This window comes from Vicugna pacos, chromosome 2 (assembly GCF_048564905.1).
Source record: "Vicugna pacos chromosome 2, VicPac4, whole genome shotgun sequence".
Taxonomy (NCBI): domain Eukaryota; kingdom Metazoa; phylum Chordata; class Mammalia; order Artiodactyla; family Camelidae; genus Vicugna; species Vicugna pacos.
Genome location: NC_132988.1, coordinates 45,795,067 through 45,813,608, shown reverse-complemented (window position 1 = coordinate 45,813,608; position 18,542 = coordinate 45,795,067). Strand labels below are relative to the sequence as shown.

The 18,542-nt window shown below is 40.4% G+C and overlaps 1 protein-coding gene across 2 annotated transcripts in view; it reads right to left on the bottom strand.

Moving 5' to 3' along the window:
* Window positions 1–18,318, bottom strand: part of PAPSS1 (3'-phosphoadenosine 5'-phosphosulfate synthase 1) — a 105,737-nt gene extending 87,419 nt beyond the window's left edge. The window contains exons 1-4 of one of the 2 annotated variants that reach the window (XM_072939208.1): window positions 17,895–18,129; window positions 17,510–17,651; window positions 6,045–6,159; window positions 914–1,149 (exon numbers count right to left, since the gene is read on the bottom strand). In XM_072939208.1, coding sequence (XP_072795309.1) covers window positions 914–1,149; window positions 6,045–6,156 — 348 coding nt within the window. In that variant the 5' untranslated portion in view covers window positions 6,157–6,159; window positions 17,510–17,651; window positions 17,895–18,129. Of the gene's footprint in view, window positions 1–913; window positions 1,150–6,044; window positions 6,160–17,509; window positions 17,652–17,894 lie in introns of both variants that reach the window. The other variant, XM_031690607.2, reaches the window with a different exon arrangement.
* Between the last annotated feature and the right edge of the window lie 224 nt (window positions 18,319–18,542).

Here is an 18,542-nt window from a genome sequence, read left to right as displayed (position 1 = left end):
AGCACAGTGGGCGAGAGCACGGGTTCCGGTGACACTCTCTGAGTGCAAACCCTTGCTGTGCACACAAATACATAGTGTACGAGCTTGAGTAATTTACACCTGTTTCCTCAGCTCCATCTTCCTCATTGGCTGATGAGAACTAAGTGAGCTAATATTAAAGTACTTTAAAACTGTTACCAGTACACAGTAAGTGTTCGATAAATGTTAGTTGCTATTACTATTATCATTATTATTATTACTGCTGCTGCTATTAGCACCACCAATCAAAAAACTAGTATTTATAATAAAACAATGTGTTATGGTACAATTATAAGGGCACCAAAGACAGGTATCCAACAAAGCCTGAGGGACATAGGATGGGGAGATACCTGAGTCTCAAAGCATGAACAGGTGTCAGCTGATGACAAGACGAGACAAGGAGAAAAGAGAAGAGTGCCTTCTAGGCAGATGAAACAACAATTTCATCATGAGAAACAACATGATTTTTTTCAGAGAAATACAAGAAAGTGAATTAGTGCTGCTATGGTCTCTAAAATAAGAAACATTGTGATGAAAGATGAGACTCAAGAATTGTGAGCAAAAAAGCACATGTTAAGAAACCTAAGATTTTCCCTGGTGTCCGACACATGTTGAGCATTTACTATAGGTTTTTGAATTGAAAAGTCAAACTTGAAATAAGTTGGCCACTGGCCTGTTCAACAGCTTTGGTTATGCTTTGGCCATGGTGGGAGGCAGGGGTGAGTGGGTTATAGCAGCCTTTTCAAAAGTGAATTTACTCAGAAATGCTGTAAGTTAACTGGTTTAATTTGGATTTAGCCTCAAAGTACATGTCAATGTTTAAATTATTTGCTTTTCCTGATACCATATTCTCAATACACATAATTAGAACAGCAATGGCACAAAAGCCACATACCTGAGTGTAAGGTGATATAAAACTTGTGATGCACACTAAGCCAGCATCTGCAAACAGCTTAGCAACTTCCGCAATGCGCCGAACATTCTCTTCTCTGTCTTCAGGACTAAAGCCAAGATTTTTATTGAGGCCTTGACGAATGTTGTCACCATCCAAAGTGTAGCATGGAATACCATGACAAACCAAGTACTCCTCCAACGCCATGCTTACGGTGGTCTTCCCTGCTCCAGATAAGCCTAAAAGTGAACAGTCCAGATTCCATATATAAAGTTAGGAGGACAACTAGTTAGTAATAATTTTAGTCCAGGCTTAATTACACTCATTACTGAGAGCACTCTCTTAGTAACATTCTTATCTAATATTGCTCTGTGAGATTTACTACCTCTTAGCAAGAAAAACATCTGTAGTTTAAATATAATAAACATTTATGTTTTTAATAACTCACGTCTATGCCCAGAGATATCCTAGAAATCATGGAGTTGCAAAGGCTTAGCCACTTTTAATATTAGACATGGTTGGGTAGATACTCGCTTTGTCTTCTCATTACTACTATTATAAAGTGGCATGCCAATTTTTTTTCACTGAAGTACAGTTAATTACAATGTGTCAGTCTCTGGTGTACAGCACAATGTCCCAGTCATGCATGTACATACATATATTCACTTTCATATCCAATTTTAAAACAAAATTATATGCCCAAATGATTTCTGGTGAGGGAAGAAAAACAAAGGACAAAACTAAGTGAAATAATATTAGAAACTTACCTCTATATCCTAGGATCAACAGCTCTCATAGGTTACCATGATAAAAGTATCTGGCAATCCAATTTATAATATAATTAACCTTGAAAGAATATCCTTATTTCAATTCACCTTCCTCTACCTATGATGTTTAGTCACTAAGCAATGAGGAATAAAGGAAAAGGAAAGGGTACATTTAGGCGCTAATACTTGACGTGGCTATGAGGCAAGAGATAAAATACTGGTCTAATGTACTGATACTCTTGACATGTTAAAACAGAAGCTAACTGAAAATTAAATAGAAAAAAGGGTGAGGATCAGTATAGTGTTAGATCTCTTCTACATTAAAAATGTACATTAACAGGAGTAGAGCAGGTAATATTTTCCAAAAATGGCCTGGAAGCTCATTTACACTGAGATATTGCCACTGTCACATCCAGAAGCAGAGTTTAATTCCCTGCCCTTGAATCTGGGCTAGAATATGACTCCCCTGTAGCCAAAACAATACAGTGAAAATGGCAATGTATGCTTTCCAAGGCTGGGTTGTGAAAGGCTCTGCAGCTTCTCTTTGGATATTTAATTCAGAAGAAGCCAGCTGTTAAGTACCCTGAGCCCACCATGCCGGAGAAATCAGAAGTAGGTGTTCCAGCCTACAGCCTCAGCCAGCAAAGAGCCCAGCTGATAAGCAGTGTCAACTGAGGAAATTATCACAGACACCCTGCCAGTGGTGGCTTCAGTTGACTGTAGCCCAAGCTAGCACGACTGCAATCAAGCAAGACCCAAGGGGAAACTGCCCAGCCAAGCCCTCCCGAATTCCTTACCCACAAGCGGTGAATAATTAAAATGGTTGTTTTACACCACTAGGTTTTGGGTAATCTGTTACACAACAATAACTGAACAAAGAGATGGAGGCTGGGGAGACTGCATTTTTCTATTCTTTGTTATTGTTGTTTCTAACTACCCATTGAACACTAGGTATTGGGGGGTAAAACCTGAAAACGCAAACTTTTTATACAACAAAGACAACCTAAATTACAATTAAAGTATCTTTATACATACATGTGTACATATGTTTTCCATATATAGTTAATTTGAAAACAAAGACTAGACACTGCTGAAAACTGAATTACTGACACAGAAAGTTTCACTGAGATGATTACAGTGAATATAGGCAAAAAGGAAAGAAAGCCAAAGCAGCTGGAGAAAATCAATAGATAACGCAAGACAGATAAGCCAAAACTAAGATAAGGAAAACTGGTATACCAAAGAGAAATCAAAGTACTAGATAGAATAATGTCCCCTCAAAGTTCATATACACCTGGAACCTCAGAAAGTGACCAAGGTCTCTGTGCATTGAATTAGTTTAATTAAAATGAGGTCACATAGGACTAGGTTAGGCACTAAATCTGGTGTCGTTATGACAAGGCCACGTAAATGCGAAATCAGAGGCTGGAGTAATACGTCTAAAAGCCGAGGAACGCAAAGGATTGCCAGCAAGCCCGGACAGTAGGAGAGAGGCATGGAACAGATTTTTCTTCAGAGCCAACAGAGGGAACCAACCTTGATTTCAGTCTTTTAGCCTCCTGAACTGTAAGAGAACAAATTTCTGTTGTTTGAAGCCACCCAATTCGTAGTAATTTGTTACAGTGGCCCTGGGAAATTAATATACCAACCAACATAAAAATACAAAATAAGAAAGTTTATTTGAAATAAAATCTGAGAAAAAAACAGCATCCCAAGAAAATGGCATACAAACTACTCTATACCTGGAGAGATCTGGTAAAGCTACTGAGTTGCAAGAAAAAGAAAGAAATCATGACTCTCATTTCCAACAACATCATCATACACACAAAAAAAGATTGTTATAGATTAGACAACATAATTAACAATCTGGATTGAGTGAACATATATAGAATATTGTACACATCAGGGAAATACATTTTTTTCAAATACACATATATACGAACTCTGTATTTTCTGCTCAATTCTGCTGTGAACCTGAAACTGCTCTGAAAGAATGAAGTCTGTTAAAAAAAATTCACATTTATGAATCTGATTAGATCCCAGACCATAAAGTACCAAAAAATTTGATAAACAGTATTTATAAGCTTCATTAGTGGTAAAATAAAAGGAATATAGCATGTTCAAGAAAAAGAGTACCCACTATTCTAAAGATCAGTTCTCCCCAAAACTGATCTTTAGATACAACCCCAAACCAAATCCCAACAGGATTTTTGGAGGAATTGCTTAAATGGATAACAAAATTTATACAATAGTATAAAGAGCCAAAAAAAACCCCAAAAATGTACACACTTCTAATGAAGAATAAGGTAAAAGGACTTACTCCACAGGATTTCAAGACTTTATAAGTGTATAGTAATTAAGACAATGCAGCAATAAGAAAGGAAAAGACAAGTGGAAAATACCAGTGGAATAGATTAGAGCACCTAGAACACACACACGTAAGCGGAAACCTGACCTGTGACAGCTGGCACAGAGACCAGAGAAAAAGGACACCCTCATCAACAGTCTCATTATCCATACAGGAAAAAAAGAAAATGGATCTCACCCTCACACTATACATAAAAATCAGCTGCAGATGAATAAAGGGCCTACATGAGAAAAGAAAAACTTCTAAAGGAAAAGAAAAGAAAAGCAATAATTCTTCAGGTATGCAGCTGAATAAAGGAAAGCTCCTAAGGAGAAGAAAAAAAATTGATTAGTCTCACAAGTCTTCACAACATTTCACAGCAGAAGAAAATGGAGTAATGTTAAGAATTCCAAGACAAAGAAAGTATGAACCAAATATATATTTTACCCAGCCACGTTGTTGTAAAAGGTAGGAAGACATTCTCCAACATAAAAACTCAGAGAATTCAGAACCAACAGAAAGCCATCTTATAAAAATCACTTAATAAAAAATACAGACCATTAAAACTTGACCCTAAGAAAGAGCTCATGTGTGGACATGCCATAATAAAAGAACTGACAATGAGGTGGTAAGGCTGAATCAATTTACTTACAGAACTCAAATACAAACAATTATGGAAATGTACGACTTGAGAACAGAATGTGTGCCAAGCCTAGACAATGTAAACATAACAATTTAACATCAATCTAGACTGAAGAATGAGGAGATGGGAAGAATGTTAAAGTGATGTCTTCTTTCATACAGAAACACACAGACCTATCTACAGTTGAAACATTTAATTTATAAAAAGAGAAAATGGGAATGCTGTTTTTTGGCAATCAGCAAAAATGTTAAGAATTGGTAATATCCATGTTGACAAAGATACTGGAAGTGGATCCTCTCCCACAATAGGAAAATAAATAGGTATAAACTGTAGTGGGCTGTATGGGTGTTAGCATAATTGACACCATCTTGGGCCCTTACAGTTTCTCCAGTCCTTCCACTGACCCTACCCAGGACTACACTGTGTGGTAAATCACTTCTGTGTCACCAAGGGCTTTGATGTTAACAGACACCATTTAATGATTGTTAGGTCCAGGTGTCCTCTATGCTCTGTGAGTCCCCAAACAACAATGAAGACCTTTGCTGATGTATTCTTAGCACCCATAAGACTAGTTATCCATTCATAAATCTTGACTTAGGAATGCACTTGACGTAGAAATATTTCCAGGCACATACCCCATCCCTTAGGTTAACTACAAAATTGTCCCAGTGGACCCCTGGCAGTGCAGAGAGCAGCAACAAATGTTTCCAAATCATTGTCCAACCGCTTCCACCTTGTAAGTTACTCTACAATAAAATGAACCATTGATTATATGGAGCTGCCTGCCTCATTTTTTTGGTCTCAAGATACCTTCTCAGTTTGGTGGGCATTTTTCATTCCCTCTATCCTCCGACATGCGTAATGTGGCAAGATGCATCAAAATTTTAAATAAAATTCCTAGAAGTGAAAAGATCCATCATTTTTAAAACTACAAGCCTGGATCAATTAACCTTCTCAAAGAGTGACTCTGGGAGAATCAACACAAGAATCAATCAGAGGACAAAGCAAAAGAAGAATGATAGAAACTTATTCTGTGAAATTCTTCATCCTCATTCTTTCCCTTCATATGGTCTACATTATTAGTTGTTGAAGGCAGAATCCATGTCTTACTTGCATGTCTAAGTTTATAGAATGCAATGTAGTTAACAACTAGAAAGTAGTTTTTAGATACATTCTAATTTTTCTCCTTTAAGGCAATTTTGTAATAAACAAAAGGGATTATGTTATTATGTTATTATTAAGCAACTTTGTCAATTACATGTTATGATGCTCTAGATAAAAGAATAGTGCTCATAGTTTATATATGCTTACTCTTAGTTCAGGGCTGTCTATAAACACTGCTTTTGAAATAAACTGGTTTAGCTCTCTGGACCATACCTGTTAGCCAAACTGTGCAACCGCGAAAGCCACCTCGGGTCCCCACCACCTGACCTCTCTTGTTCCTGCTGACATGGTGAGCCTGATAGGTGACATTAGTTGCTCTCTGCATCCCCTGGGAAAAAAAAGAAAGAATTCTAGTTTATCTGAGTCCCTTAAAAGGTAAACACATATTCTTTGCAAACTTATGGTAACTATCCCATGCAACATGCTAAAAGCAAGGAGAAAGATTAAAGTAGCTTTTTCATCCTTTAGATTACCTGGTACGGTGTTCAGTTCTTTACATGCACCAATTAATTTAGTCTGCATAGCTCTCCAGGGTTGCACAAATTCTTACTACTGTGATTGCCAGATGAAGGTTAAACCTGAGAAGTTAAATAACTTGCCCCAGTTCCGATTAACTAGTGAGTGGTGGACTCCAGAACCCAGTCTTCTCTCTCATTCATTCATTCAACCAGTGGTTCCTGAGGCCCTACTAGTACACCAAGTGAGTAAAACAAGGCTCCTACCCTCAGTCTTCCCTTCCAGAGCTTCCATTCCACTGGGGGAGACAAACCAATAAAACTTAATTATTAAATCAGAGAGTGACAAGTGCACTCTGAAAATAAAGCACGGTATGACTGGAAAGAGAGAGAAGGGTAAGTGCCTCTTTAGACAGCATGATCAGAAAAAAACTCTGAGAAAGTGGCATCCGAGCAGGTTCCTGAATGAAGTGTGGAAGGGATGTCTGCAGGTATCATGAAATGCATGGTGAGAAAAGTGGAATGTAATTGTTGTTCCCCCAAATGTTCTCCTTCTTAAACAAAAAGAGCACAAAATTACATAGGCCTCAAAGGATCTGAATAAATATTTCTCCAAAGAAAAAACAGAAATGGAGAATGAGCACATTAAAAGACACTGGATGTCATTAGCCATCAGAGAAATGCAAACCAAAACCATGAGATACCTCTGCACACCCACTAGAATGGCTATAACCAAATAGACGGACAATAACAAGCACTACTGAGGATACAAAGAAACTGAAATCCCCATACATTTGCTAACATGAACGTAAAATAGTACAGCCACTTTGGAAAACAGCAGTTCTGCAAAACGTTAAACATCGAGCATTCATATGATCAAACGATTCCTACTCTTAGACATATACTCACAAGAAATGAAAATATGTCCACACAAAACCGTATGTTCTAGCAGCATGACTCATAAAAGCCAAAAGGTGGAAACAACCCAACTGCCCATCAACTGATAATCAGATAAACAAAATACTTTTTAAACAGTATGGTATACCCATAAAGTGGAATATTATTTGGTAATAAAAAGGAATGAAGCACTGATACATTCTACAACACAGATGAACCTCAAAAACATTATGCTAAGGTAAAGAAGCCAGTCACAAAGGCCACATACTGTCTAATTCCATTTACATGAACTGTCCAGAACAGGAAAATCTATGGGGAGTGACTACTAATGGGTTATGAAATTCTTTTTTGGGGGTGATTAAAATGCTCTAAAATTAATAGTAGTGATGGTTGCACAATTCTGTAAATATGCTAAAAACGACCAAATTGTACATTTTAAGTGGGTGAATTGAATGGTATGCAAATCATCTCAATAAAGCTTCTTTCTAAAATAATGAACTATATAGCCTCTATTTTCCCTATGAAGCACAAACATAATTTAGGTTCTTTCCAACAATGTATACCTTTATAAAATAGGTACGTGTCAGCATTCTTTTAATAGTGTTTGTATTCGATACTGCTTACAGCTCTTATTTTTCAAGACAGTTTTATTCATCATTCATTCAAAAATATTTACTGAATGCACACTACATGCTTGACATTCTCCTGGGTGCTGATGAAACAGAAGTGCACAATACCAATAAAATCACTGTCCTCATGGGGCTTCTCTAGTCCTCCCTCCCAGGGCAGCAGTTCTCAAAGCGTGGCCCCTAACCAGCAGCTTTGGCATCTCCTGGGAACTGTTAGAAATGCCAGTGATCACGCCCTGCCCCGGGCCAACTAAGGCAGAAACTCTAGGGTGGAGCCCAAGAATCTGTGTTTTAAAGCCCTCCCAATGATTCAGATGCCAGTTCAAGTCTGAGAAGCACTGGAGTACTTGGAGAAACAGGAGAGGGAAAAGAAAACACCAAGATAAAAAAGGAAATTATGTAAGTTGGAAATAAGTACCAAAGAGGTGGAAAAAGTAAATAAAGCAAAAAATGTGAATATCCGAGGAGGGGTGATGTTTAGACAGGGGGGCCAGGGAAGGCGTCACCAAAAAGAGGACATTTAAGATCTCTGAGGGAAGCCCCTTCCAGACAGGAAACAGCAAGTGCAAAGAAAAGTGATAAAAGAACTGGGGAAATCCAGAATGACTGCTGGGCAGTCCGAACAAGCCATTTGGAGGCAACCATCCCACATTTAAAGCAAGAACAGTGGCCACTGGTATGACCAGCGGTATTTTCCACAGCCACGTGAGTGGCTCCGGCTGAGGCATGGAACAGTCAGAGACAGATTCAACCAGGGCTGTGGTTTGGCCCAGAGGTCTTCAAAACAGGAACAAACATCCTCATAGGAATGCAAATATGGACTTTGTAAAGGGACGTATTTCCATCCAGGTCTTCAACTTCCAGATGTACCGTTTTCTAAAACCGGTCCACTCAAGAAGGTACCTGAGGTTCAGCGCCTCTTTTCCCACCTCCCCCTGCACAAGACTCTGAGAGTACAGGAGAAAGCGTCTCTGCCCACCTGCATCTGACCATCACTCACTGTCCTGCACGGGGTGCAGACAGGGATCCACAGGAGCCGAAGGGACCATCTGACCATTTTGGACAGGCGCACCAAAAAAGCTGCATGCCTGTCCCACTAACCAAGTCATTAACAGATGTATTTCCAATAAAATCATGCTTTCATATGTTCAGTAACCACGAAAAGTTCTAATATGGGTCTCCCAACTTATTTCTTCTCAATTTCTTCCCATTTTCAGCTCAAACCAGGCCAGCTGGGAGGAGAGGGGAGCTGAGGGGGCCGGAAGGGGAATACACAAGTGAGCTGCTGACACCTGTAGAACCTGTCTGACTTGGTCATTTGGTTTTGGGATTTTTTTCCTAGTTACTTTGCTTTGGGGCAAGAAGAAACACGTATCTAATGAATTTTAATTCATTTTGGCACCATAAACTATCCTCTGCTTTTCTTTTTTAATTGAGGAGAATGTACAAAAACTATCTGAAGCTATAAACTGCTGAGGATATGATCTAGGATAAGTAGACTGCTTTAATCACTAGAAAAGTGTGTTCCCTCAGGGTCTTGCCTCCTACATTTAAAAAAAATCTGGCAGCAAATATGGAAGTCTGGGTATAAAAAGGCTTATTGTTTATGTATGATTGATATTTTTCACATTGAAGAACAAACTTAAAAAAAAATTTTGCCACAATCTCCAACCTCCCAGATTTTCAGAGTAAATCAAAGAGCACATTTTAAAACTATTGTAAATTGCAAGGTGGTGGGTGTTATGCCTGAATTTACTAAAAATCTAAAGGCGACTTCTACATGCAATTTTCTGGTTCCCCTTGCCCCTTTATCTTCAGTTTCCACCCACTCTAGCCGAATCTTTCCTGTAATTCTGCTGGAAAAACATGACAGCAGTGACTAAGGGCCAACAGTGAGTTTTTCCATCCAACTCCACATTCCTATTCTCAGAGTCTACAATGGCTTAGTTTCTTTCCATCCACAGAAACAGTGAAATCAGGCTTATTCTTTCCTAACAGTCTGGGTGGTTTGTAGAAATACATGGCTTGATGTACATATACCAGGTAGTCCTTGCAATATTTACCGCTCTTATGATTCATCTGTCACTTATGGACCGTTTTATACTTTTAGGTGTGTTTTTGCATGTACACATTTTGACTTCATTGGGAGGGTAGGTCAAGCACTATGAGTTATTGTTCTTTGCATTCTTCACAACACTCGATCTCTTTTCTTGTGCCTGGTCAGTACTTAGTAAAAATTACATATAAGGCATTTATTATAAAGTGTGATTTCTTTTCTCTGTATAATTTGCAAATGAAATAATGACTGACATTCAGAAATCTTAAATCTAGCAGAACTGGGACAATTTATTTCAAGGGAATTCACTCACTTCCTATGACTGGGGCTAAATGACTATCAGTCCTGTTACCAGGTACCATCAGGTGGCCTCTCATATTTGTGGTGTACATTTCCTACACACTCTACAAACTGCTGTTCTCAACACCCACACAAGCGGCCCTATGTCCCTTTTGAGATCCACCTTAATTTCCACATGGCTGTTTTGTTCTTTTATCCACTTCCCTTTAGAACAAATTAACTTCTCCTACGATGCTATTTAAGGAATTCCACAGTTTGTGGGTTTATTACGATTTTATGAAGAACTCTGCGTTTTTAAGTGAAATTTGCAAAGGCACAGAGCATATACCAAATATCAAGCATGATTCTGGACTTCCCATCTATCACCACCCATCTTAAACTGCTTGTCAAACAGTGTATTTCTCCGAAGAGAATACCCGAAATAGTAACAGGCACGTTTCTTTTATGTCACAAGACATACTGTGGATAAACTGGAGAGACGGTGGAGTACAATGAGAAGAAAGCTTTAGTTCACAGAGTTACTGGTAACTGAAATTAATCTTTTGAACATTAACAAGCCAAAGACAAACAGCCATAGGGAAGCTCATACATTCCTGGAGATTAAGAAAACAACTTGAAAAGGCTACAGTGTAAAACCTTGCTGCTACAAAGCATGGTGCACAGCGACACTGGCCATGACCTGATTACCTGTCAGGAAGGGACTCAGGCCTACCCCAGACGTCTGGAATCAGAACTAAGGTACTGACTGGCATGCATTCTGCATATACATTATGGCTCTCCAACTACTCTGTTTTAAAGGTTAAAGAACATTTAAATCCTTAAATTTGATGCACCCTTTAAACTGTCAACCCTTTCATGGAAGGGCCCCTGGGTGACCTCCAGTTGGGAAGCCCAGCCAACAGATTCCTTGAAGTCAGAAATGAGTCTGAGACTACCTGTTCACTCATTATTTGTTGACTAATCCCTCCTAGACACGGGGGATAAAACGGATCAAAAACATTTCAGGGAAGGAGACAAACAACAGATAAATCTTCACACTGGGACAAGCCCATGCCTCCCACCATGGTGACAGCCAGGCATTCGCTACATGTACGAAGGCAGTTCAGAGGCAGGCAGCCAAAAATACACTAATGTCCACCTCAGAAGTGGAAATTAACTATTAAAACCATATGAGAGTACACACAACACTTGAACATGAATGTTGATAGCAGTATTATTCATAGCAGCCGAAGGGTAGAAACAACTCAAACGTCCATCAACTGATGGAGAACCAAAATGTGTTATATACATAAAACAGAATATTACTCAACCATATAAAGGAATGAAGCATTGATACATGCTACAACAGTGGATGAACCTTGAAAAATTATGCTAAATTAAAGAAGCCAGACACTAAAGGCCATATACTGTATGATTCCATTTATAGGAAAGTCTAGAATTGGGAAATGCAGAGACAAAAAGTAGATTATTTGTTGTCAGGGGCTAGACACATGGAAAGGGGGAGAACAGGGAATGACTGCTGATGGGTACAGGGTTTCTTTCAGGAGTGATGAAAGTGTTCTAAAATTAGATATTGGTGATTGTTGTAAATTGCGAATATACTAGGGGGAAGGAATTAGGAGTTTGGGATTAACAGATACTACTATATAAAAATAAACAACAAGGATCTACTGTATTGCACAGAACTATATTCAAAATCATATAATAACTTATAATGGAAAAGAATCTGAAATATATATATAACTCAATCACTTTGCTATATAGCTAAAACTAACACTGTGAATCAACTATACTTCAATTTTTAAAAATTCTTAAAAACTGAATATACTAAAAAAAATAATAAACTGAATATTTAAGCATGAGAGAGAAAGAGGAAAGGGATGCAAGCATCAAAGAAACTAGAGAGAACAATGCTGCATTCATCCACAATTAGAAGCTGCACTTCTATACATAATGTCGAATGGTTCCACTACTTTTACTCAGTTAAAAACTTACTTAGTAAAGAACCATGTCCTTAGGAAAGGATATTTCACAGAAATAATTACTGCTTAGCTGAACACCAAAAAGAAAACTTACTCTCTTCATTTAAACTAATTACTTAGTAATAATATGCTTTCAAAACAATTCAGGGTTGGAGTTTTACTGTTTTGTTGTTGCTATGCTATGGGTACTTGATCGATCTAAGAGCAAAAAATGGGTAACTTCCAGGCTAGTAGATACAAATATAACAACCAAAAAAATCTCTCCAGATATTGCCAAATACCATGCCTCCTTGCTGGGGGTGGCGGTGGCAAATTTTTACCTGGTTGAGAACCACTGGAGGAGAAAAACTACTCCTCAAAAGTCAAAATAACAGAGACACATGGGGGAATCTTATTTCACATTTCAACTTTAGAGAAGCAGCTCTGCTCAGGGGAGCCTAACACTGATTGCTGGGTACCCTGCCAGAGTCAGGGCTGCACAACCACCCCAAACCATGATTCCATAGTAGCCTCTATCTCTCGACATTTTCTTGCCCAAGGAAGAAAGTAAAAACGAATACATGAATACCTAAGTACACAGATAAGTAGAAACAAATGTCAGCAGCCATCCCAAAGTTACCATCTAGACCTGCCGTGTCCAACAGAACTTTCTGAGATGGGGGGAGGATATAGCTCAGTGGTAGCGCGCATGCACGAGGTCATGGGTTCGATCCCCAGCACATCAGTTAAATAACAAATAACAATAAATAAATAAACCTAATTACTACCCCCCCAAAAAATAAAAATTTTTAAAAAAGAACTTTCTGAGATGATGAAAATGTTCTATATTGCACTGTCCAATACAGTGGCCATGTAACACTTGAAACGTGGCCAGTGCAACAAAGGAACAGAATTTTTCATCTTACTATAGCTAACTTTAAGTTACCACAGGTGGCTAGCGACATCCACATTGGACACTGCAGATCTAGACGCTGCTGTCATCCTTCTCGTTATCATTGTCAATGTTAAAGAGTACATTCTTGGTAGAATTCCAGCTTTCCCTCTCCTTTGGGCAATTTTTCCAGCAGCACCTCCCTAGCTTCTAAGGTAAGAAACTCAACCCCTGCCCCTGCCCACAGGCAGGTCAATGCCCTGAATGAATGAAAATACAGCTTTTCATACACCATGTGTTCCATTTCTGCCTGCTTGTTTCACTTTTGTACCACCTCAGGCTTCCCCAAAATCCACCATGCGCTGCTGGCCTTCTATGAAAGGGGTCAAATGGTATGAGGGACAAACTGTTCAGAAAAGGTAGAACTGACAAATGGGAAATTATCTCATTCATTTATTTGCTTTTTAATTAACGCTCTCCCAGGTAGAATGTAACATCCATGAGCACAGGACCCTTTTCTGTCCTTTTACCACTGCATCCCCAGCACCTGGAACAAAGGTACAAAGTTGGTGTTAAGTATTTGATGAATTAGTAAATGAGAACATTTTAGAGTGCTCATGTGCCGCACTATAGTGCTTTAAATATATTAACTTACTTAAACCTCACTAGAACCCTATGAGGTATGCACTATTATCTTCACTACAAGGTATGTTTTATTACCCACATTATTGCATCTGAAGACACTGAGGCACAGAGGAGTTAGGTAACATGACTAAGGTCACACAGGAAGTGATAAAACTGTAATTTCAATCCTACCACATATGGAGCTTATTCTCCTTCTTAAGCTGTGCTAATAGTAAATTATTTAGGGCTTTTAATATCAGAAGTACCGAAGCTTACTCTGCACCCTGCCCTCTATCCCCATCCTGTTATATTAGGAGACGCTCAGGGCAGAGACAAAACATCTATAATAAAATATGATTCCACAACATATAACAGCAGAGCGCAACATAACATGGAGGTGCACAAACAATTCAGCCCACGTGTGAGCATGTGGATGCAGGAGGGCCACACTGCTATGGTAAAGGGGCCCGAGACTCTGAAGATCTCCGCAAGTCAGAACAGGCATCCTAGGCAGAAGGAAAGGCTTGTGTAACACCCTGAGCATGTAAGGTCTGGAAAGAAAGTTGGGTCTGGAGATACGGAGCTATGAAAATGTGGGGAGTGGAGGAGAGAGGAGAATGGAATGGCCAACCAGAGTGAGACTGTCTGCGCCTCTGAATAGCATGCTAGATTTCAGCAGGATCAACTCCACTGTAAAGTGGGTCCAAGCCAGGGATTCGGCCCAACATGATTCTATTAAATGGATGAGTGACACCTGGGTCTGAACTGAGTGCCCCACATTCCCCTGAGTCCAATTAACACACTCCCAAGGCAGACGGAAACTGGACCCCTGGAGAAAGGTTCAGTCAGATGGAGAATGACGTTCATTACATCCGATGCTTTGTCAGACTGAGATAAGAGGAGGCTAAAGGGCGATGTTCATTCTTGATTTTCCTTACTATTCTTGTAGATATATGGAGACACCCTACTGCGGAAATGAACAGCGTTCCCCAGCGCTATGCCACTACCTTTTCCTATCTCCCTGTCTGTATCTCCCATGAAGCCACTTCTTTGATCTGCTCCTTAACAGGAGACATAACTTAGTACTTGGTCTAAGTCTGCTTAGTACTTGGTCTCTCATTTTTCTCTCTTTATAATCTCTAACTGAAATTTAACCATCAAATCTTTATTTCCAACTTTAACCTAACTCAGTCCCTATAGCTGTGCTGTCCACATGTTCCCACTGAATTTTTAAAATTTGGTGAGTCTGAATTGAGATGTGTGCTAAGTGTAAAATATACACTTAGGTAAAATCTTAACAATTTTATATTATGATAGTACTGAACTCTTTTTTATATTGAGATGACAGTACTTTCAATATACTGGGTTAAATAAATTATTTAAATTCATTTCAATCTGTTTCTTTTTACTTTTTTTAATGTGACCTCTAGAAAAATTTAAATTACATTATGTGGCTCACATTATATTTCTATTAGATAGTCTTGCTCTACAGACTATCTCTACTAAAGCCATCCCTCACATGCAGCATGCTTAAAACTGGATCCACTACCTACAGGCTCTGTGACATCTCTGTGCCTCAGTTTCTACATCTATAAAATGGTGCTACTATTTATAATAAAGAGGATAACTGTAAGATCTGACACACAATACTTAATAAGAGCTAACACAGACACAACACATACTATAGGCCAGACATAGTTCTAAGTATTTTTCATATATTAACTCCTTTAATCATTACAATATCTCTGTGAGGATATCACTCCCATTTTATAGATGAGTAAACCAAGGCACAGAGAATTTAAGTGACTAGCCAAAGGTTACATGGTTAGTAAATAGTGGAGCCCACGTTCCAGTAGAGGCAGTCAGTTCCAGAGTCCTCACTTGAAACCACTGTCTCTCTGATACCCACCTCAAAAATGTAACAGAAATTAGTAAGTTAATTTAGGGAAAACATTTCAAATAGTACCTAGCACACAGTAAACTCTCCTTCGGGGTTTAACTATTATCACCCCTACTCCAGCCCTCAACCTACTTCCCAATTTCCCCTGCATTTCACAACCTTTCTCCTCATTTCCCAGTATTAAAACCTCAGGATCATTATTAACACATCTCCCTCTTTCATCCCCTAACTCAAGTCAGGTCCTTCTTACTTTTCCTTGAATGCTTGTAATGCATCTATTACACTGTTTCCAGCATCATCTTAACCCCATACTTCACACCCTCACACTAGATGAATTAATAACAGTAACAACAAGAAAAACTCATGTATCAAGCAAGCGTCAAATCTATTAATACATTTAAACCTCTCTATAACTCTATCTGTTCTGTATGTATATTTATGACTGAAACATTATGCTGTACACCAGAAATTGACTAAAGAATGCAAAAAAAACCCCATTTTTTAACCTAAAAAAAAATCTCCCAGAGTATATAAAGTCTCAACTCAGCAGCCAAACATTAACAACTGCATAACCTAGCCCCATCCTGTTTATTCAATCTTATCTCCAACCAACAAAAACTTCCCTAGAGTAGTTAAATAGATCTTCTCATTACTCCTGGAGTAAATTATTATTATTATTTTTTATTTTTATTTTTATTTTTTTTTTTATTTTTATTCCTAGGCCTTATTCATACAGCTCCCCTCTGCCTCAGAAATCTGAGCACATTTTTCGTCCTAAAACCCTCCCCAAAACATACAGGCTAAATTAATCTCTCCTCTAAACTGAGATAAAACAAATGTTGTACACAACTCACTGGGGTCTGTAATGATATATTCATCACCTAGCAAATGCCCATTACAACCCCAACCAGGCCATGAGCAACTGGAAGGCAAGCACTGAGCCCCTCATTTCTCATATTCTCCATGAGTAGCACATGCCCCTACAAAGAACATGCACTTATTTGGCAAATGAGTTACAGACAGTGTAGCTGAAATGATCTGTAAGTACTCTAATTTAGCCAACCTTATTTCTCTAACCAGGAAATACCTCAAGGTAACAGGAACAGTATCAGTAGTTCCCTGGCAGAGGTGTCATTGAACTTTCCAGTTCATTATCTTCCTTACCCTTCAAAACAATCCAGTGAAGTACACACTATTATACCTTTCAGTCAGCTGAGGTCTAAAGAAGTAGACTGTTTTTCCTCAAGATCACACAGCTACTAATTGGCAAAACTGGAACCAGAGATCAGGCCAGTAGTCCAGTGCTCTTTCCAATGTACTAATTCAACTTTTATCTCCTCTCTCTTATCATCTAAGGAAGAGTAAAATAACTAAGAGGAGAAAGGAACGGGTGAGAATCCTTGGTAACAACAAATACGGTAAATTAATGACTTGAAATGAACATTTGCCTGTAATGACTTCTTTATTTTTCTTTGACTCACCAAGGGGACTGATGATTTGCAAGTCTACATTTAAACCTCATGATCTTGTACTGTGAAATAAAATTTTCCATTCAAATGTAAAACCACTGCCTTCTGGACTCCAAAGCTGAACAACACCTCCTCCACTCCGCCCCTCTCTGAACTTACAAAATCTTACCTTAAGGCTGTTTCTTACCAAAGAATAATTAAGGAAGGAAGCAACCTTCTGAGGACACAACACTTAACCATCAAAGCCAACTGGCAGTCCTTGCTAAACGTTATAAAACATTAGTTTTCCCACACTTCAGTCTCCATGTTATTGTTAGATATTCCAATTTAACACCGAGTCACAAAGAACCTCAGTTCAGGGCAGTCTCAACTCATGAATGGCCACATTGTTGGGTACTCTCCCTTCATGCTGAAACTCAGAAATGAAAAGGCATGGGGATGGACCCAAACCTGGGCTAACAGCACTGGCAGAGCCAAGAAAAGCCAGTTACGCACCAAAGGTGCCTGTCTCTGCCTCCTCTGCAGATCTTCAGGCCACTCCAGGGGATGCTGGCAGCTCCCCCTCGGCGGTGCAGGTTTCAGCAGCTGCCAGCTCACTCCCGAAAGATCCTCCCCGAGGTCTCATCCAGGCGAGGAGCTGGAGAAGGCGGCGTTCTTCCCACAGACCGTGGATCGGACCGCACCCAGCCCGAGACCCCCGCCCCCGCCAGGCCACTCCGTGAGGCACCACCCACCGCCCCAGCTGGAAGGCGCCCGGACTCGGGTACCACCCCCGGCTCTCCAGGGAGGATGCGGAGGAGGCGGGAAGGAGGCAGCGGCTCTGAAACGAGCCGCAGCCGAAGCCTCCCAGAGCCTCCTCCGCACCTCTGCTCCGACTCACCCAGTTCTGCGCGTTATTGCTCAGCTTGACTTTCTTGCACAGGCTACCGGGGACCTCCATGGCTACAGAGCGGGCGCGGGTGCCGGGATTCTCAGCACCGGGAGGTAGCCGGAGGAGGGGAGGCCGGCGGAGGCGGGGCAGGAAGGCGGGGCGTCCTCTCGACTGGGCGGGCGCGCGCTGTCGTACGCACGCGCTCGTACTCGTGGCCCAGACTGCACGGCGCGTCGGCCGCGCCTCCGAAATGGGTCCGGGGCAGAGGTATGTAGGGTGGGGCGAAGCAATGGAAGAGAGCCAGAGGCAGGAGTTGGGGGCGGGGCTTCAGAGCGCTCACCGACGCGAGCGCGCGCGACGCTCCTCCCCCTTGATTCTGAGGAAGGGGCGGGGTCTGAGGAGGTAGTCGTGGAACTTCCCGGGGCCCTCCCAGGCGCGCCGTCTGGCTCTGCGCATGCGCAGGGGCTGGAACCGCGCCCCTGTCCTCCGTCAGGAAAGGCGAGGAAGACCCCCGGCTTCCAGCTCTTCGTGCGTCTGTCGCTGCTGCTGGAGTGCTGGATGGGAGAAGGCGTTGACGTGGTCGCCCGCCCCTCTGGGTTTCCCTCTGTAAGCCCGGCCACCAGTCTCCTGTCCTCCAAATCTGTGCCCAGGTCGGCC